The following is a 22938-nucleotide window of genomic DNA, read 5'->3' as shown; positions in this document are numbered from 1 at the left end:
TGAAGTGGACGCCTCCAGAACCTTCTTGACCAGCGCAACTTTCACTTTCGGTTTCGCATCCGAGGATGCGTGACCAGTTGGCTTCACTTTCGTTTTCTTCGACGTAAGTGATGGTTCATAAATGTCCGTGACCGGGCCCGGAGGCGGGGACGTAGGACTCATAGTTAGATCTTGGGTAAGGCCCGAAGGCGATCCCTCGACCTGGGTCGTATGAAGGGGAATAACCCCCGAGTCAGGTTGGGGATGCTCCTCCTCCGAGCTATCTCCCATCGTGGCAAAAGCCTGATCGTCGTCCCCTACCTCGTCGGTGACTTCGTCAAAGTTCTCCTCACCCGCGTCGTAGGTGTCCCCCTCGGATGCGGGATTAGAGTCCGAACCTTGCACGTCGTCTTCTCCCTCGACAGATTCTTGGAAAATGTCATCTGGTGGGGGCGCCGTAGCCGATAACCTAGCCTGGAGCCTATTGGCTCGACGAATCTTCAAAGTCTTCTTGCTCCGGAATTTCGAACACGCCATGCAGGTGTCTTCGCGGTGATCCGGCGACAAGCAGGTATTGCACACAGGGTGCACGTCGAGGTGTGAATATTTAGAATTACACACCGGGCACTTCTTAAACGGAGTTCGCTCCATAGCAAGAGTGTAGTGTAGGCCCGTCCGCGCCGAAAGCACGTGGAAGGGCAGCAAGAGATCGGAGCTGAGAGTCAGAAAGAAACCCGTACGCAACTATACCGACGCCCAGCCTAAAGACCTTTTGGTCTCGAGTAGAAGTAGAACAACTATCGGTTCCGACCGAGGGAACCGAAACACATCCGAACCCAATGGCGGAAAAAAACAATCTGGGGATGGAGGCGATGCCCATGCGCACTGTAGTTCAGGGGAGGAGCCACCTATCTCGTGATACTTCGAAGACTCTTCCAGGACAACAATGTGCAATCATCCGGACCCAACACTAGGTGGCGATCTATGCACAGATATGAATTCAGCAGCCCACATGCCTCGAACCGACGCACACCAATTAAAATTGAAGGCGGAGCAGACGCACTACTTCTGGAACCGTATTGATTACAAGAAGCTCTCGCATGGCGAAGAAACGCATGGGCGCTGCTAATGCCAGGCGAGACCTAAAAATAAAAAAAAAACATTATCATTTGCAACACCAATATAGCTCTAGCTTTCAGGAACGCAAGATCTATTGCACTGCAAGTGCTTGCTTGTTGCTTGCCCTCGTTAAACACACCCACAAACAATATATCATTGTCCACAAACAACCTTTTCAGATACTACAAAGAGCTTGCCCTGGGTACTGTGCAAACACCAAGGACACCCGCTGTGCGTCAGCCCCGTCCCAGAGATAAAACACTCAAGTGGGAGTAGGTGACGTGTGGGCCACTGAAGGTTTTGTGTGTTTTCAGTAGAACTCCGGCACCTAAATGGGTTTTGCGGAAGTGTCGTGTTGTTTCCTCTAGCACAACAATTACAGCGGATTTCTTATTCATTTTTTAAAGCAGTTTACACGCCGCTGTACATCTACTGCTGTATGGTATGTTGGCCATAATATGTTGAAAGGTGTTTGTGTGTGATTACAGAGGGTCTGCCTCGCCCAACCTCCTTCACAGGAGAGAAAGCAGTTGACTTGGACCTGTGCAGTTCATCTCGCTTTCCTGCGCTGGCGGAAGCGCCCCGCCGCCCTCCCCCCAAATTTATCTGAATATGATGCAGGTTTCTTCAATCAACTCCTGTCTCAGTTACAGCACTTCACTCTCGGACACTACTGCAGCACTTAACATGAGAATATGCTGCAGGCCTTTCCTAATGCTGCTGCACATACTACCAGGAATTGCCTTTTACAGAGCTTTCTACAACACTCACACTAGCTGCCACCTAACAACGAGCCTGTCACTGCCTTGAACAAATCAGAAACCTACCTTCAGGAAAAATACCCACCAACATTACATCACCAAGGCTGATAAACATAAATCTCTTCCCTAGGGTTGAAGAAATCCTAAAGTGCTTGTAATATCACGGTGAGTCGACAGAGGCCATCTTTATAGTTGCTGATTCTCTTCACTTGAAAAACAAGCATTGGCAACGCCAATAAGTCACATTTGCTAGAGTTGTTGGCTTTGTCAATGTGGTTTAGCCATAGTGTATAGCAGCACAGCTGCTGTGCACATAGCTGAAAGTAAGCCAAAACAAGCATTTGCAATGCAATAGGTCTCACATTTGTAAGAGTTAGAGCTAGTGACGTTGTAAATGACAATGTCTTTCACCTGTGTGTTTTGGTTTGGAGTGTAGTGGATGTATGAACAGAGACCCAGCTAGCTAGTGATTTATCCCTCAGTACCATTTCTATTTTTTTCCTACATCGTTGATGTTTATGCTCAGGTATAGGAGGGTAATTTGGGCACGACCCCTACTACTATATATATATTAGAGACCTAGCTAGCAGCACTGTCTAGAGAACATAGAATGAGGAATTACCACTGGGAACAGAGAAACAGCTGCATCTTTGCCTAAAAGCCTTAGAATAGAGGAGTTACCGATGGGACTGATTCACCGCTCTGCAAATCACATGGGAATGCAAGATTGGCCCATTAGAGGATGAGGAATTTACTGAGGCTGGCGTCCTCCCAATTTCATACGTTGGGGTACTGGTCTGTGTAATTTGGAGTGGTCTGGATGATTCATCACTACTGGCAGGGAATAGGCTCTCTGTTGGTATACCTTTCACCGAAATTGTGACTCCCGAGTCTTAAGTGAGAATGGAAGGGATCAAGATACACTCAAACTGTTGGCATTAGGATGCATCCTAGCCAAAAGTGGCACAGTAAGACATTGGAGGTCCACCAGGGCTCCAACATATATATGTGCAGGGACTGCAGGTGATTATCTGCTGTAGGGTCACAGAGAAAGGGATACATCAGGCACCAAGCTGCCTCCCACCCCTACCAAAAAACAAAATTGAGTTCCCTGGTGGGATCATGGCAACCTAAAGGCTCAACGAGAAAAGTAGCCATATGGGTAGGTCAATGGGCATTTTGCTATAATGACCTACCTAGACTTCCTAGTCTACAATTATATATGATATTGCGTAAGCTCTGCAAAATGTACAGCTCTTATTCTGTTGCAATCTTAATTTATTTTAAAGTGTTATACGAAACAAAACTGCCTGATCTGGAATAGATAGGAGTTGTATCTCCAGGGGGTACCAGCCTGCAAGTAGGCCCGTGCTCCTACACTTGGGATTACCGAAACCGCAAACAGCACGCATTAATGGGAATGAATGTGACCCATAAAACCTCTAGGGTTTAGGGCAGAGGCTCAGAGCGGCCCGCACGACCACCCAACTCTGAACGCCGAGGAAGCGCACAAGCTCCCAGAGCATCCATGATGCTACTGTACCCCCTGGCATCCTTTTCACCACACAGGCCCGCACATTGACCTGCTGTACCTCACTCCCATTTACCACCTGCCCTCAATCGGGTTATATAAGGAGCAGTCAAGTTCGCGGAATACGAGACAAACCTGAGGCCAAGTACCTAGTAATCTAGAGTCTGCATTGCTATTCCCAGATCTGTGCGTTTCCATTTGCAACTGTACTGGTCTGGAGGAATTACCAGCCGGAATTAGTATTGCCGGAATTAGTAATTCTGGCTCCCTGCATCATGTAACTCTTAATCGACCCATACAGGACTAGTAGGAAAAGAACAATTTATTGTCTCTGACCGTAACGGAAATTAAGTATAGAAAACTCCAACAAAATATGAAAGAAAAAAAAGGGGAAATTTAAATAGGAATGAAAGAAGCAAGAAATGAACTGAAAAAAGCACACGTTGAGGATGAAGGGAAAGTTTCATAAAGTAAGGAGTTAAGGAATGAAAGCTGCCTTAAATCCCTCTCCACAATAGACCACCTATTCCATCTACCGGATCCAGTCACGGGCTGGTTAGATTATCTGCAGGTAAGGATTTCCAAGAAATTAGGTCTGGGGAGTACTAAGAGAACTTGCTTAAATGGACTGGGTTCTGTAATCAGTCTGACTTTTAAGCGTAAACCAGACAGTCTACAGCAAGCAATACTAAATTAGTTCAACATATGCGTTTTTAATTATTTTAAAAAGAAACCGGACGGGATATTGCAGACAAAAAATTAAATACGTCCAAATGAGAAGGAAAGGTATATTCCACAAGAGTAATCGAAAGGTCAAAACGGGTCACAAATTGGAGGGCAGAAAAGGAGTACATTTTAAGTGATAAATGAAAACAGACGAGGCTGTAGCAAGATGGTAAGAGGAATAGTGCCTTGCTCCGTGCTGCTTTTAGCGATGAGCCTCCGTTCTGTTTCAGCAAGTCTGCCAATTAGGTGTTATGTAATTTAACTGTCACTATCCTTGACAAAAACAGGTTGCCTGCTATGTCTGGGTTCCAGTAAGGCTTGCAAGTCTAGTCCTTGGCTATTTGGGGGAGAGCAGCTGCCTACATCTCCCCAGAAGAGTTACTTAGGGCCATGGGTGGCCAATAGCTCGTTCTAACAATGTCTCCAACATATAGGACCTTTGCAGTCTTTACATTTTTTTTGTTTAATCCAGCGTATTCTTTCACTTTCATTGAACTGGTCTGAAAAAACACTAAGCAGCATCAACAGATCACGTCAGACGCATTTACAACAGTGATGAAGCGACTACCTGTTCTGGTACAATATTTTCTTCCAGTGCTTCATTTGTAAAATAATGTGCGCCAGTGCTTGAGGTTTCCCCAGAAGCCCTTTGTCTGCGTTATTGAAGGTCGGTATGCCGAATACCAAGGCTGCATAGTCTTATTGCTCCTCAGGTCTCTTTAATCCAACAACAGACACTCGCCACCTATGCATCACACTCTTGCAGGTCTTTTTCATCCCTGCTGCCTCCTTTTGACACTGTTTTTCCGTCTTCCTCTACCTCCTTTTTAGGTTTTGCCTGGCGAAAGCTGCGCTCTGCGCAGCTTTTTCGCGCAGGCGAAAACCTAATGAGTACTGTGTGTGGGTTTGGGTCGGCCCTCGTCATTCATTGGCTGGCTCCATAAATGGAGCCTAGCCATTGGATGAGGGGCCTGTCCGTCAATGCCGGACCAGACACGGGGGCGTTCCCGAGATTCTTTGGCTTTTGCCGACGTCACGCGACGTCAGGCGAAAGCCGGGAACGCCCCCGAATCTGTTCCGGCATTGCCGGCACTTCTGCGTCTCTCCTCCCCCGTTTCCCGCCCCGTGACTGGCCGGCGGGCCAATCCTAGCGCGGCCGGCCGGAAGTGCCCGCCCCCCGCAGCCCGGGGGAAGAAGGAAGACGGCAAGAAGTATGGCGGCGCCCGCGGGGCTCCCGTGGCCTGGAGGGAACCCCGGGAGATGCGGAGGACGTTGCCGGTCTCCCATGCCGAAGAGGGAGACCGGAGAAGTGCCAGAGAGATTGCCGCCGTCGACGTTGCCGGTCTCCCATGCCGAAGAGGGAGACCGGAGAAGTGCCGCCGTCGCAAGGTGCAGGTGAGTCGATTTGTTTTTTTATTTGGCGATTCTCCCAGTAGGCCGCTAAGCTTGCTTACGGGCCCCTCTCAGGTCGCGGAGAAACACTATGCTAGCGTGGGTCACTGACACTCTGGGCCCAGACTGTCGGTTCCGCTCTTGTCCCTCAGCCCTGGGGTAGTTGTCCTGAGTTTGTCTTGCTGCTGTCCCACTCTACTCTGTAGCGCTGGCAAATCCCCATCAGGCTGGATCAAGGGTCGGGCCCGTAGTCTAATCTGGCGCTGAGTCTGTGGCTGTTTGCGGGAACCTGAGAGTAGATGTTGGCCCCGTAGGTGGTGCAGGTACTTCCCTGACCGCCGATCCGCGGTCCGGCTCGCTGCCACCCGGTGCGTGCCCCTCTGCCCCCTCACCTGCTTCACTGTCGTTGGCACCGGGGCTGCTCTACCGCATGTACCCAGCAGGAGTACCCAGGCAGGTGCAGGGCAGGGTAGCAAGGAAAAGTGGTAAACATGGAGATACTTTGCTAATGTTCTGTGGGGTTCTACAAGAATCTGCACTTTCACCCTTGATATGGAATTTCCCAGTGTGATCTATAGCAAATATTAATTCCTTCGCTTAAGTGCCCCAAAATCATTGTAGCAGGGCCGAGAATTTATCATAGTCTCCACTGCTGACACCAAATCAGCATTTTCCCTTTGCTTCTCACCAGAAGACCCACAGTAAACTACCAAATCCGCAACAATTCCTTCGGAGAGTTAAGTTATAAGAAAGGCAACCTCTGTTCTAGATTGGTGTTCGATGTGCGACACAATGCTCCTAAGCTTTTGTGTTACATGTTTAAAATCACGGAGCTCTTTAGGACTGGGGAATTGTATAAACGATCTACTGGTCCAAGTGAGTGGGATACTCCAGGAATCTACTTGTCCAATCAATGTTTCCAGTTTGGCGCTATGCAGTGACGTGACGTGACAAATTAAGGAAGCGACTTCATTACAGAATAGCTCTAATAATAGCCTCTCTGTTTATGGAAGGGCTCATATTATATACCAGGCTTAGAATCCTAGAAGGCCTTCGATGTTGCCACCTTTCTGCAAGGTAATATACAGGAGATGGAAGTCGGCAGGGATCAGTAGTTTTAGAGTTTGTATGTTTTAGAGTTTGTATGCTCTACAAGTCTGTACACACCCACAAATGTACTTTTTAGTGTATTCACCACATTCTCTCCAATCCCCACCCACACTGGAAAAGGTTGGAAATTTAGACCCGACAAGGGTGGGGGTAAAACTTACCTTGAGGGTGTAAAAAAAGGGGCTGCTGGGAAAGAGAATTTGGAGTTTATCAGAAGTCTTTATAAGCTACATTCTGTAGTATAAAAGCAGGTACAGAAATGCATGATACATATAATGCATCAGCGAAGACATACATTAATTCAGCCTTTCAGCTATCCCATTAAAAAGGCCCAAGCATATTTACAGTAAAAAGTTTTCTTTTAAGTATTTAAAAGGCCACTCCGTCATACAATAACAAAGCTTTAGTAAGGAGCCTGAATTGGATAACCCCTGTGATATTGCATTTTTCCATATTTTTTTAATATGCCATATAAAGGAGGCCACTGCACCACAAACCAGAGGACAATGTAACTGCTGCAAATTCAGCAAAACACATCTACACTGTGTAAATTTAAAAACTTTAAAAGGGGGCAACATACATTTTCTTCTAGGGACATCATAAACAGTACAAAAGAACAAAATGTGCAAATGAGACTGGGGTGACACACATCACAGGGGCTCAAATCCTCTAGGTATAACATTTAGCAGGATATCCTGCCATAAACAGTAGAGCATTGACACTAAATCTAGTTAAAGCAATGCGCAAGCACGATAGTGGGGTGTCAAATAGCTCCGGGGGCCCAATCTCCGCTCTTATGGACTTTGCATAAGCGAACCATGATATATCTAGGGCAGCATGTAGTTCCATACAATCCATTAGAAGCATTTTGTTTATAGTTGTATACGCAATTGCCCAGACAAAATGCCCTTGCAATTAGGGTGATAATTTTATCCACAATGTATGGGGCACCCAATTCATCATGACATATGGCATTTGTGCAGTTTCATGGGACTGCCAGTAGATTTTTCAACAACAAGTTTTTCACCATTTGAATTCCTTGCACATCCACCATTCCCCAAATGCCAGCCCCCATATATGGTGATTGCCACACATTTACTTGCATATATGGTTAGCAGCTCCCTTACTAGTTTAGATACCAGATTCTTTGTGAATATTTGGATACCATAGATCAGAGGTCTTCAAACTTTTTTACTCTGAGCCATCCCTAAGCAAATTGTTTTGAGGTCGGGCCCCCTTCCAAAACTTTATGGCAAGAGGAGGGACTTGGCTGCGTGCAGGGGTAGACCTTAAGAGATAATTTCAGGAATACTTTTTCTATAGCTTATGAACTGCACTAAATAGGAGACCTCTAAAACAGCAAATGCATCTAACAAAAACAGATATTATCCCAAACAAACCGCTCCCCCTGTTGCCTGCTTGTGCCTCCGTGTGCCCCTGTTGCCTGCTTTTGCTGTGTGGGTGTGTGTGGAAGGCTCTGTGTGGGTGTGTGTGGAGGGCTCTGTGTGGCTGTGTATTTGGGAAGCTTTGTGTGGCTGTGTGTGTGGGATGCTTTGTGTGGCTGTGTGTGTGGGAAGCTCTGTGTGGCTGTGTGTGGGGGGGCTCTGTGTGGCTGTGTGTGGGGGGAGGGCTCTGTGTGGCTGTGTGTGTGGGGCTCTGTGTGGGTGTGTGTGGGGGGGCTCTGTGTGGCTGTGTGTGGGGGGAGGGCTCTGTGTGGCTGTGTGTGTGGGGCTCTGTGTGGGTGTGTGTGGGGGGGCTCTGTGTGTGTTTGTGTGTGTCATTTGCGAGAGATAAAGCTAGTGGCATTGTAAATGACAATGCCATTTATTTATGCTAAAAAAAACATAAATAAAAATAATGTCAAGAGCAATGCCAATAGCTCTAACTTTAACAAAGGCAAAACCATTGCATTGTAAATGCTTGTTTATTACCCTTTTAGGTTTTAGTCTCTTTTGCTGGATCAAAGCTTGCTGAGGAAATATAGGTGCGGTTCTCAAAAATGAGTACTGGTGGGCCCCCAGCATCAATCGAGCACTGCTTTAACCTACCACTATGTAGTTGGACTCCTATCTAATCAAACTCAAAATGCTTCGCCTGATGACTTCTACACTATAGTCCTTACAGTGCCTTGAAGTTCAATCTTGTCACAGGCCAAGGATATTTATTCTGCAGATCGCTTAAGTTGGCGGACATACTACTGCAGCAGACCTGCCTTGCTTGTGTAAGCTCTTCGCCTCTAGAAACTATTCAGATAACTCCACCCCCCACTGCGCAATCCTGACAACTTATTTATCTTTCTACATGTCTGGCAGTGGGAGTTTACTGCGCAGTATTTAGTTCCTGAAGGACTATCCCTTGGAGAAATAGTAAGACAAATGAAGACAGAAAAATAAAATCGATGACATATTACAGTTATTATTCAAATACTCCAATTAGCTTTAGTACTAATATACTAACATCGAAAGTTCTGTCTAGTCATTAGATGAAAAGTTGTGCATTTTCCGTAAAGAATAGGTAACATCTTTACATTTAATGTGGCAATGAGAAGCAGGCTTTGAGTTCTCCGGTTCACTTTTTAGATCCCACAAAACAGAACAGAAACAGTAGTACAGCCAGAAAGGGAAAAGAGGAGGGTAGCAGGGCAGGGGTGAGGACCAAAGGAGTGGCACACGGGTACAAGTGATGAAACCGCATGGGGTGTTATTGGTCTGGTTTGGCGTTCATGAGTTCTTTTCAGAATAGCAGGGCGATGTGAGTTAGCAATAAGGTGCATTAGAAGAGTTGTGATTGAGGTCCCTAGGACAGAACTGGGTCACTAAGGTCGTCAGAACAGGCATGCACTTGCACAATTTGTATGGTCCCACTGTTAAAATGGCAGGCAGCACCACCATTACTTTAACTAACAATGCAACTCTTCCTCTTCCAATTGTAATGTATCGGAAAATAGCAAGGAGAATGAAAGAGAGACTGCCAAAAGTTAATTTTCAATGTTTTAGGTAAATTCAAGTTCTAGAACATCAGAGCTTGTTTCTGTGCAAGACTTCGGGGGAAAAAAATGGAAGAACTGCGTGTTAAATTGAATAAACACTCAATAAACCATCCAGATTAAATACATTTTCTGCTCACCTTGAAGAATCCAATAATTCCTACACCATACTCCACACAGTACTTGTCCAACAATTCACGGTTCCAGGCATCAAGGTTTACATACTTAAGGATGTTCTCGTAGATGATGAGAGCAAAGCGACCACGGTCTTTGTCCGTGAGGGTGGGCATGTCACCCTTACCAGGGGCGATCTCAGTCCGGTACTTGAAGCGACTGGATTCAAGAATGGCAACAATTTCTTGCCCCAGTTGGGAATAGAGGCTCTCCACAAAGATGAGGACGAGGGGGTCTGTCCGGGATGTATCCACTACCTTCAAGGCTTTCAGGGGAAGCAATCGGGATGGGGTGATCTTGGGTTCATCACAGTCGGGTGCTTGAGCATCCCTGGAGGGTTCAAGTGCCCTGTTCCACCCATACAGGTAATATGCAGAGACAAAGACACTGAGGACACAGAAGGCAAAGAGAAGCAGCAGCACCAATTGAGGACTCACTTGTCTGTAATATCTGCGGACCCTCAAAAGCACAGTCATCGTTGCTTAGTGTAAAATAGCCTCTACTCCCTTTACGCTTCTCCTCTTGCCTTCACAACCAAGGATCCCAGGATCTTTGCGCACGCAGCAAAGATGGTCTCTTCTCCCACGCTCTGAAGTGGTCCCGTTCAAGTCACCATGGCAATTCCATTCACCGTCCTATGCAGGGGTAAAAAGACCATGACGCTTGCTTTGAAGAACTCGACCACCAGTGCAGGTTTGTCAAGGTGCCCTTCAGGATGGTACACAAGTCAGAGCACATCCAGGAAGATAATCTGTGCGTTATAGGGTGGTCATGCATCCTTGCTGCTCAGCATTCTCTGTGTCTGGGTTAAAGGTCCAATTGATTTTGTTAACTGTGGTTAGAAGAGACAAAAAAAGAAACCAATTGAGGAATCTGCTTACAGTGTATTTTAAATAGGCGCAGCCTACTGATTCATTATTTCAAGCGAAGCAATGCGAAACACTTCAGGTCATTTAATACATTTTCAATATTCTAGAAACTTTTACTCTCAGTCTCAGGAAACATTGAGCTTTTATTCATAAGGCGGTTGATGGCTTTAACTTTAATTCTAGTCTAATCGAAACAGATGTCAACAAGATATATTTTTTGCATATTGCCAGTGTTAAAGTCTCAAATGAATCAAGTGTCTTCACAGCCAGCAACAAGATTACCTTAAGCCACCTATACCCGCTCACATGGACAGACAACTCCATCGTACACTTCTAATGGCATCCACGCCAGCCTACTATCGAACTCAGCTGCAACTGAAACATAATAACAGGTGCAGACTGGACCCATACCCTCAGATCCAACCAGACTATCCTCAAAGGCGACTTACAGAACAAACTATCCACCTTCAACAACTGGCTATCAGACTGCGCCAACACCATAGCCCCTACGAAGATCAGACATTCAAGAAAGTGCACCCTAAATTGACCCTAAACTGGTATGATGGGGGAATTAGTCTGCCTGACTTAAAGAAATACTACTGGGGGTCTCAGCTTGCGGCGATCAACCACGGGCTCTATGGGCAACCGGATGACCCCGGCTAAGCCATGGACAGATGGCTCCTCCCGGGGAGGGGGGGTGGGCGGAGACTATAATAGAGCGCTGTACGCTAAACCCCATAGATACCCACTGACTGGACCTACAGCACATGCCGTACAAGTACGGCATACAGTCACCAAACACTTGCAATGGTAGAATAAACTCAGGCTGAGAAAACTGGGTAACCTTTGGAAATCTAAGGGGTTTGATAAATGGGACCTCATAGGGATCTCCTGAATTAAAGATATCTGGGGGGAAGGAACAGTATTACCGTTCCGGACACTACAAGCACAATATAAATTATCAGACACTGAGCGTTACCGATACTTTCAAATCCACCATGCACTACTCACGCATGTGCCCAGTGGCACGTCACTCCCGGAAGCCTCCCCCCTGGAGGATAGAGTCCTCGATGGACATCTTCCAGAAAAGACCATATCCCCCATATATAGGAAGTTGATCAACATGGAAGACACGTTATTGGCCCTCAGAGGGAAATGGACAGGAGACGGTCTAGAACTTGATGATGAAAACTGGCAAGAAGCGATCTACTCCCCACCAGTGGCTGCAATCCCAGCCAGGTTGAGATTAGTGCAGCTTAAGATACTGCATAGGGTCTATGTAACGGGTCTGGGCCTGGTTCGCATGGGACGGGCGGAAAGTGGAGAGTGCAGACAGGGGTGTGGGGAACTAGGAACGTTTAGACATATATTGTGGAACAACTGTCAGCAGATACAGGGGTACTGGACAGACATTCATCACATACTGCGATCAATATTGGTGGTGGACATGCAGCCGGAAGCTCGAAGATGCATATTGAATGTCTGGGAGCCCAGATCTCAATACATACACCACGCAATGGGCCACTCTTGCATACATGATTGCGAAACGTAACATCGTACAGTTGTGGGGGGCCAGTCAACCGCCCCAATTGGTGAAGTGGAAGGAAGATTTAGATTGGTGCATGTTCAGAGAGAAGTTAGTGTTTGTGGCGAGGGGATGCCTTGGAAAATGGATTAAGGTATGAGGGGCGTGGAACAGATAGAGGCGATATCGGTCTCCCGCCAAGCCGTCAGGTGGACACAGACACTCTTGATACCCCTTAAACTGACTCATGTATTACTTGTGATTTAAGGTGTTAGCCTTATGCAGGTAACTATACTCTTGGACCACGAAACTAGGAGACCAACTACATTGAGATTGTGGTCTAATACAAACCGATCATTGTTTTATAGATGGTCGTTGGCTTATCAGAAGCCATTTGGAATTCCTTGATCTAGTGACCATTACTCGGCATTATTCAAGCTCTATGGTATGTGAATGCATGCATGATTAGAGTGTGGATAACATTGCTATGGTCGAGAATGTATGTGCTGGATAAATGGGGTAATAATGGTTATGAAAACAACCACTAGAATGCACATTGAACAATATGTTGATTGAGAAAGAGACCGAACGCAAATACTAGTCTTGATAAAGGTGGTGCGCATAGAGCAATACACCGAAACGTGTTGATGCAACTTTTTCAAGTTAAATTCACAGAACAATCTGTTAGAACAGATCTATATGATTCTGACTTTCATTTAAAGATTCCCATGAATTAACATCCCGATGTGTTGGGTCTAACATCACAGGCTTTCAGTCTCTCTCCCGTTTTTTAAGATTGTGTATACCTTTTCCATGTGTTAATGTAAAAATTGAATTGTTTTTAATGTTTTTAATTGATAGTCGATTTAAATAAATTTACACATTGTGATAAATAGTAATTTCAGGTCTTTTTATGATTGAGGGGTGTTTGTGTTGATTACCATTGTATTTTTGTATGGTACCATTTAGGACCATAGAGTGGAGTGTGAATGAATGACCATCGAGTGGAGTGCGTATGAATGATTGTGATTACTGGATGAACCCAAGGGATCACTTTCTTTTGACAAATTGGGTGCATACCTTCCCTCTCTTAACACAAGAGCACACAGTCAGTCCCCCCCCCCGGGTTTAAGTGTGCACTGTTCTTTTAAGATACCAGCCCGTGCTTCTTCCAAACACACAACCGCACGCCCTGCATCCACACTCAGAAAAATGCACTCTGCTTCACAAGTACGGGCTCGTGTTTCCAACGCAAATGCACGTGCTGGGCCCCTCATTCCATGCAATGAGGTCTCTCCAGAGGCACGCCCTGTCCCTTACAGTTATAAACCCCACAACTCATAGCTGTTGTAAACCGTCCTGTCATGTGTAGTCCCACTCGCTCCTCTTCCCTCCTTCACGCCATCTGTTTCACGTGCACATTTGCTAGTAAGTTCCTATGTACAGCCTACTCCCCCATGCACAATGTTTCTTGATAAGACGCTTGGGTAAGCATGGAATAAAAAACACACACGCAGAACCACGCTCTTCTGACACGTGCACACGCCTCTTCATGAACTTACAGACGCAGAACTGGCAAGAAGCCCCAAATCCACCAAGTGTAGTAGATCCATTCATTTTTACTTTAAATTCTGGGATTTGAAGTCCTGTATTTATAAAGGGTAAAACACAAATACACCACCTGAAGACTATTATAATGGCACAAGTGTCTTCAATCTCAATACCACACAAGATCAGTAAGGGTGTCGTCATGGAATCTTAATGCACAAACCGCACACCACAGCCAAATGCAAAGCTAATGACAACATTAATTTCGTATCGGAGAGCGCCAAATCTCTCGGACCATTTGGTACAGAGCCACTTTTCACAGAAAAAAACAACAGACTGGCTCCAAAAAAGGAGCAATGGCTTCACAAAATGCATGACGTGCAAAGCATGAAAAGTAGGACAAAACACAACGGTTCTATCAGACCCATCTGGAAAAGAGTTCGTGATAAAAACAAAAATAACTTGTGAATCCTCGTTTGTGGTATACATGCTAAGATGTCATTGTGGAAAAGAGTACATAGGAAGTACCAAATGCCCTCTAAAGAAAAGAATCTTCGAACATATTCGGGCAATACAAAACAACGACAACACATATGCCATGGCTAAACATTTGAAAACACACATTGGAAAAACGTGGCAAGACATCAAGTATTTGGGATTAGCATCCATCCCCACACAAGAGAGGGGGGGTGACAGACTGCTAAAATTGAGACAACTGGAGTCAAAACTTATAATCAAGTTCAAAACAAAACAGCCGAGGGGTCTGAACGCAGATGAGGAAATGCATGTGCACTTATAGAGAAAAATGACTTAAAATGCTAATTATTGACTTTGATATGAACTCTGTGCGAAAGAGCAAGTAAAAATATGGCCTATGTGATAAAGTATTGGGTTAAAGTGTGGGACATAGGGCACTCAGCCCGACAAACAAACAGAATACCAGATATGTTGAATAGTCCATGATGTTGTGCCTAACCATAAGCACTAATAGGACATTAATAATCATTTGTGTATTTGAATGCATGCTTCATTCAGGAAATACAATTCATGATAAGTTTATTCGTGAAATTTCACCCACACACATACCCTTCTAGAATGTAAAATGTTTATAAAAAACATACATTTAATGTGAAAAACTACAAGGCCCAGAATTCCTCACTTTGTAAAAACGAGTGAGAGAGTATAAAATGTGGAAAGAGAAAAGGGACTTTTGTAGAACACTGCCGTGACCAAGAACGTTTGTTCGAAACGCGTAGGAGTTTTGCTTGAGACCTAAAAATAAATCTACGGTGAAAAGAAGAGTGCCGCGTCTTTGCCTTTGTTTTCGAATATATATATATATATATATATATATATATATATATATATATATATATATATATATATATATATATATATATATATATATATATATATATATATATATATATATTCACTGAAAAAACCATTGGTTATAGACCATATATAGTTAGGGATTAGCCTTTTCAAAACCTTATTTTACTCACACAAAACCATTGAAATTTCATATATAGTTAGTTGCACTAACTATATATCGCGCACCCGCAATCCACTGCTGATGATGTCACATATTACATCATTCATGACATGGTTAGTGACATCACTGATGACATCACTGATGACATCTCAAATGACATCACTGATGACATCACTGATGACATCACTGATGACATCACTGATGACATCACTGATGACATCACTGATGACATCATCCAGTGACTGTATGTTTCTGTAAAGTTAAAATATGTCTTACATATTGAAGAATGAGTGGATGTATAAGTGTCTGGATGAAGGATTTAGTAGGTGCATGACTGACTGTATGAGTGAGTGATTAAATGTGTCTCACTGAGTGCATGGGTTAGTGACTAAACTGTCTTAATTTGTGCATCATTATATCTGTTGTTCTACAAACTGCTGCATGTGTTGATCAGTAGCTATATGAGTAACTGTATGGGTTATTCATTGGTTGTCCAAGTAATTTTATGGGAAACTGAGTGTGTGTGTATGGGTGGCTGGGAGGTGTGTGACTCTGTACATAGATGTGCGAGTAGTTGATTCACTATATGTATGGGTTCAAAAGTGCATGTGGAAACAGCTGTATGGGCGGTTGACTGTGCATGAGTGTATTAGTGAGTGAATGGATATCTCAGTGCTACATGTCAAAGTAAGTACATATGTAAAACACAGTACATGTGAGAGTTGACATATATAAATAACTGTGCATAAGAGCCAGTGAATGTGTGAGTGGCTGTATGGATCATTGTGAACATGTATCAGGGATTGTATAAGAGAGTAAATATGTGTTAGTATATGTTTGAATAAGTAAGGTGTGTCTAACTGTATAGTTGAGAAAATGGAGGTGTGATTGATTTTTTGCATAACTGACTAGGTGTGTGAGTAACTCCATGGATGAGTGACAGTCTGTGACTGTGTTTACACTGATTGTATCTAAGGTTATATTAGAGTCTGAAGAGGTTCATGGTATTATCACATGAATGATATCATCAGTGATGTGATCAGTCATGTCAAATGAGATGTTATCAGTGATTTTATCAGTGATGTCATTTGAGATGTCATCAGTGATGTCATCAGTGATATCATTTGAGATGTCATCAGAGATATCAGTGATGTCATCAGTGATGTCACTAACCATGTCATGAATGATGTAATATGTGACATCATCAGCAGTGGATTGCGGGTGCGCGATATATAGTTAGTGCAACTAACTATATATGAAATTTCAATGGTTTTGTGTGAGTAAAATAAGGTTTTGAAAAGGCTAATCCCTAACTATATATGGTCTATAACCAATGGTTTTTTCAGTGAATTTTCAAGGTTTTGTAAATGCAAATTACTAACTATATATGGCCTAAAACCTATGGTTTTTTCTGTGAATTTCAATGGTTTTTTAATAGCAAATATCAAAAGCTGTCAAATGTCAAGTACGTGATAGGTAAAAACTTTTTCGTGTTTATGCACGCTGATGTGCTTTGAACACTGCCCCCCCCTCCCCTCTTTTCTCTTAGTAGTACTCTCTCTTTACAGATAGTGAAGAGTAGTTAACGCAGGCCTTTACCCCCGTTGTAATCCGTCGTGCCTGCTTGTCTCTCCATTTGATTGATTGTTATCCAAGCATTTACTGTTTTACAATTGATTCTCTTTGGTTCATTCTCTATTTACAAACAAGCACAAAGTCGCAATACTCTGTTTAGTCTTTGCAGATAGTGAAAAATCGTGAAAAATCGTGTAAAAAAATAAAAGTAATCGAGCAAAATCAGTAGGCCACTAATTGGATCTCTTTTTGAACTCGCTAAAATAGAAATATTAGGAACAACCCTTCATGAGAAATACGAAAATAGTGAGATGAACTGAGCTCCACACCATGAGGGCTGCAAGACAGCTCGGCTCCGTCACCCACCCCGCCCAAAATAACGACAAACCCTATGCAAATATTAAAAATATAGACAACACACCAGCAAAGTAACAGGGTAAAACATTTTATTAAATAACTATTTACATTACGTTGGTTTATGAGATGATGTCAGTAGTGGACCGATGTGTGAATAGGTCGGAAGCAGCACAAGGCGCCAAGATCCGGATGGCAAGTCCTGGATGTTGGGTGCCATAGTTCAGAGTTCTGAGCAGCGCTTGTAACACTGTCTGAAGCTTATTTCCACCTACTGCAGCTTCACTATTCTCAAAGTAAGTGAGGGTCGTTTGTGGACCTGACTGCATTTGAAAACAATGTGATATGGTACCTCCCTAAACCGCTTGACGGAGGCCCCCGAGGGGCGGTGTGATGGCACGGACTCGGAGAAGACGCTTGGCTCCGACCCCCTCCCCAAGTCTTATAGCACCGGTTTAGCCTGAGATCGCCCCCGACATAGGCGGCCGGCTCCCGGGGTCCGGCGGAACTTTTTGCCTTTTGATGACTCTTCTATTCTGGACTTTGTCCCACAATCCGTTTGACCTGAAGACACGCTGTAGTGGGGCGCCCCTTTACCGTTTTAGTTGCCATTCCGCCCGCTTTTGCTACACTGTGCCTCTTCCGCCATTCAGCTGTTTACCGCCCGCTCTTGCGACTACAGCGTCTCGCTCACCATGTAGTTGAGTTGCTCTTGCGATGCAACGATAAGCGACTGCCACAGGACTCTCAAAATGGCGGCCGGCTCTTCAGATTTGGGCGTGGTCCACTAAAATGGCCCTGGGACACCTTGGAACTCGGACGCTTCCCTGATAGGGCTTGGGTCCCATTCTCGAAAGCGTCCCCTCAGCCGTGAAGATTCTACAAAAGTCTTGGGGGCCCCCGACTCCCGCAGGCTTCTGGTGGGGAGCGGCTGCCATGTTTGCTCGTGGAATGGCCACGACGGAGCTACGAGATGGTAGTGCTCTCATGCTGACGCCAGCTTTAGTCTGAAACATCCAGAAACACTGTAGACTACCAATTCGATCAGTTCCGGTAGCGCCCCGACATGACCCGGTAGATAAGAACTTGCCCTCCCCTCTTTGACTGATGGTTCTTGTTGCCTGTCCCCTCTGTTGTCATTTAACAGAACTTTTTGGACTGCTGAAAGGGGTTGTGTTCCGAACGCTGGTTGGTGGAGACATTTTGACTATATTCTTGACCTACGTTGTCACGTAATGCGTTATATGACACGCCGCGTTAGCGCACCCGGAAGTGATCCGGGGCGCGGCGCGCAGCGCGTAACGTAAGCATAACAGGTCATGTGACTTGTTAATAAAACTTTTTATTGGTTCATTTTACTTTTGTTATTTTAATAATGAAAAGCTTGGTCATATGACCTAAAAAATACGCTTTTTATTGATTTCGAACTTTTTTTTTTTAAACATATATGTTATAATATTCCAGGCTAATGTACTTTCCCGGAAAATTTACAACTGTCCTGCAAGTAAAATATATTCCTTTTTCGAGAAAAAGGGCGTTTCTTCGTCCCATGACGGGGCCGTTGAGTAAAACAGACTCGGCCTGCTGTCTTAGTCGCCGATACGCCTGATTATCAGATTCTTATCGATCACTTTATGTTGCAGGAGTGGAAAACACAACAGCCCTTGACCATTTATCTTTACTGCGTTCCTACGTATTATACCTTTTATCCGTCATGTAATTGGACTGCTTTATTTCACTTGCCTTTTACTGATTCGAAAACAGTGACTAAAAGTAAAAACTTTACCAATGTAAATACTACTACCATGTTTTGTTTTAAAAACCTTTATTGTGAAAATGTCAGTATATACGGGCCTATAACCACGTGGGCCGGCCACGGAGCAAACTGAAATCGTATATGATGAGGAGACATTTACATTATAGAGGAACGTAACGAGCGGGCCATTAGGTTGCAAGAACTAAGGTGTCTAACAGTTGCGGAATCGGTGGACGTACATTTTGTAATTAAAGTACGACAGGGCCAGTTACAATAAAATTATCTAGATATACATTTGCGGGCAAGTACCATGCGTGACGTTAATTCGAACTTTCAATACTACAGTAATCAATAACACATCAGAACTTAATATCAATAGGGATGTCAAAATATTCAATCAATTCTCGTCCCCGCCCGCCATGAGCATCAAAACTGCATTCATATCTCGTGATATCAAGGTTGTTCAACCAGTACACAACAAGGAGTTACGAGTCCCATTTATACCGGCGCCATTTTGGGCGAGGCCGGGCAGGTCCAAGATATAGTCAAAATATCTCCACCAACCATCGGCCAGACCAGAACCCATTTCGGCCCTTTATGGTACAAGATGGTGTCTTCCATTCAGAAAATATTGTTGGCAGCATTTTGAAAGGAAAGATAAACAGCCGTTCTCCTAGTGAGTCTCACATTGTTACATTTAGGAAGAATGTTGAAGAGTAGTATGTGGAAAATCTGAAGCCATTTTTCTACAAACTCTCAATCAGCCTTGGATGGAAAAAAAAATCCTGAAGAATGTACAAACTGAAAACCAATTTTTGTCTGTATAGCATCAACAGCAACGCTTGAGTCAGCTTTGTGTCAAGCCGCCATTTTGATTCAATCAATAACGTCCCCCTGCACACATTCAGGGACCTGGTCGTGTCTTCAGATGAAACGGATTGTGGGACAAGAAGCAAAAAGGAAAAGGAAAAAAGTTCCGCCGGACCTCGGGAGCCGGCCGCCTATGTCATGTGCGACCTTTGGCCACACCAGGGCAATAGTGAAGCTGCAGCAGGTGCAAATAAGCTTCAGACAGTCTTACAAGCACTGCTCAGAACTCTCAACTATGGCACTCAACATCCAGGACTTGCCATTCGGATCTTGGCGCCTTGTGCTGGTTCCGACCTATTCACACATCGGTCCACTACTGACATCACCTCATAAGCCAACGGGGCACCCCACGCCGACTTTCGGCGCAGCATTGTAGGATGGCCACACCAGTGCGGCAACTTGCTGGACACCACCTCGGTGCCATCCGGATCTCGGCGCGTTCGAGTCACTGTACCGCAAGAGCGGGAGAAACTCGGCTGGACACGCCGTCTTTCGGCTCAGCATTGTAGGATGGCCACACCAGTGCGGCAACTTGCTGGACACCACCTCGGTGCCATCCGGATCTCGGCGCGTTCGAGTCACTGTACCGCAAGAGCGGGAGAAACTCGGCTGGACACGACGTCTTTCGGCGCAGCATTGTAGGATGGCCACACCAGTGTGGCAATTTGCTGGACACCACCTCGGTGCCATCCGGATCTGGGCGCGTTGTGCTGCCTTCGGCCTACTGTAGCCGCAAGTGCGGACGCAACTCAGTTGGACGGCGAGTGAAACGCTAAGGGGCGCTCCACTGCAGCCGAGGAGCCTCCATCTTGGGGGAGACGCACAGCCCCCACTGACTGACGCGACCTCACAGGCCAATGGGGCGCCCCACGCCGACTTTCGGCGCAGCATTGTAGGATAGCCACACCAGTGCAGCAACTTGCTGGACACTAACTCGGTGCCATCCGGATCTCGGCGCGTTGTGCTGCCTTCGGCCTATTCGCACATCGGTCCGCTACTGACGCCGCCTCACGTGCCAACGGATTTTCTACGCTTTTTGTAGCCCTATGCCGCATAACAGGTCATGTGACTTGTTTATAAAACTTTTCATTGGTTCATTTTACTTTTGGTTTCCTAAAGATGGAAGGCTTGGTCATATGACCTAAAAATAACACTTTTCATTGGTTTAGAACATTTTTTTTCCCCAAACTATGAAAGCCCCACCTTGTTTCTGGATGATTCAGACTGAAGCTAGCGTCAGCATGAGAGCACCACCATCTCGTGGCTCCGTCGTGGTCATTCCGCGAGCAATAATGGCAGCCGCTCCCCACCGGAAGCCTGCAGGAGTCGAGGGCCCCCAAGACTTTTGTAGAATCTTCACGGCTGAGGGGACGCTTTCGAGAATGGAGCCCAAGCCCTAGCAGGCAAGCGTCCGAGTTCCAAGGTGTCCCAGGGCCATTTTAGTGGACCAGGCCCAAAACCGAAGAGCCGTCCGCCATTTTAAGAGTCCTGTGGCAGCCGCCTATCGCTGCACTGCAAGAGTGGGAGCAACTCAACTACATGGTGAGCGAGTCGCTGTAGCCGCAAGAGCGGGCGCAACTCAGCTGGATGGCCGCCACCTGGGGAGGCCCGTTCACGCCGCCTCCCCCACGCCCCCCCCGGGCCGCCCCACGCCAATTTTCAGAGCAGCATTGTAGGATACCAAAACCAGTGCAGCAGTTTACTGGACATCACCTGGGTGCCATCCACATCTCAGCACGTTCTGCTGCCTTGGGACTATTCGCACAACAGACCGCTACTGACGAGGCCTCCCCCCGCACCACCCGGGACGCTCCACGCTGTTTTTCTGAGCTGCATTGTAGGATCCCAAAAACCAGTGCGGCACCCAGGTGACATCACCTGGGTGCCGTCCAGAACTCAGCACGTTGTGCTGCCTTGGGACTATTCGCACAAAAGACAGCTTTTGACCATTGTTGCTTTTTTTTGTCAAAAATGTTTAAATGTATTTACAGTTTTTGTTGCGTTCGTTATATTTAAAAAAGTTAATAAAGTTTTATAATCCTACTTTGTTGGAGTACTATATATTTTTTAAAAATCGGGTGAATGGGGCCTTGAATCGGGTTATTGTCATGTGTGGGCTTTGCAAGTGTACTGCTACAGGATCGGACATTTCAAACTCAAATGCACGTTCTTTTTCTTACCTTTCCGAAGCATGGAGCGCAATAGCAGGCAGAGAAAGGGTGATGCAAGTGTTGAACACTGCCTGGCCTGGCAAGTTGCTGGTAGTGCCCCCCCCCCGCCCGCTCCTGAAAGAGGACACACACACACCGCCGCCCCGAGTACTTCACAGATCTTTAAAAGACCATGCGCTTGTTCATGAGGCTTAAATGGTTTATCACCCCTTCTAGAACCCCTGCATCGACCCTCTGACGTTTCCTGGAAGAATTACCACGTAACACAATACCAAGCCCTGTCACCTGAAACCCCCGAGGAGTCGTGGGGCATATTATCAAGGGGGTTTATCTCCGCTTTTTTGGCTTTAAAAGCCAAGAAAGCGGAGATAAAATGATCTCCCTATTACCTAGCTGTCGCTAACACCAGTTAGTGACAGCTAAAAGGAGATAGCGACCATCTTGGGCCCCGCTTTGCATGTCAGTGATATTTATCACTAATGACATGCAAAGTGGGCGTGCCAAGATGTTAGCGACTGGAAACAGTCCCTAACATCGCTATCTCCTATTACCAACTTTTGGAGATATTCGCGCTAAGCGCGAATATCTCCAAAAGCTAACGCCTGCCCTGAGCAGTTCTTAGCCATGTTATCCAATGGGAGGTGGATAACATGGCTAAGAGCATTTGCTCGATAATGCATGAATATCGCTGACTTTTCAGCGATATTCATGCATTGCGGCCGTTTTTTATCGCATTTGCGATAAACCTTGCTAATAGCAAGGTTTATCTGCGATAAAAATCGCCGATGTGCGGCGATAATTTTTGTCTCTAAACAAGTTAGAGACAAAAATTATCGCTAGTTGTTGGTAATATGCCCCCGGGTTTTTGCTTGCAGAAATCGGGAGGCGGGAGACTAGCACTGAAATCAGTAGTCTCACGCCTGAATCGGGAGGGTTGGCATGTCTGGATTCTCTACAGCTGGGGCCATAAACTACATCCGCAGGGCTAGGTGATAGC

The 22938-nt window shown here is 45.5% G+C and overlaps 1 protein-coding gene across 1 annotated transcript in view; it reads right to left on the bottom strand.

Annotated features, from left to right (window-relative positions):
* Positions 1–22938, bottom strand: part of NDST1 (N-deacetylase and N-sulfotransferase 1) — a 475690-nt gene that overhangs the window by 320178 nt on the left and 132574 nt on the right. Inside the window, exon 2 of the mRNA XM_086931298.1 lies at positions 9745–10610. Coding sequence (XP_086787424.1) covers positions 9745–10254 — 510 coding nt within the window. The 5' untranslated portion in view covers positions 10255–10610. The remainder of the gene's footprint in view (positions 1–9744; positions 10611–22938) is intronic.

Source organism: Lissotriton vulgaris, chromosome 7, assembly GCF_964263255.1.
Source record: "Lissotriton vulgaris chromosome 7, aLisVul1.2, whole genome shotgun sequence".
Taxonomy (NCBI): domain Eukaryota; kingdom Metazoa; phylum Chordata; class Amphibia; order Caudata; family Salamandridae; genus Lissotriton; species Lissotriton vulgaris.
Note: the sequence above shows the minus strand (reverse complement) of the source record. Positions and strands in the feature narration are given on the sequence as shown.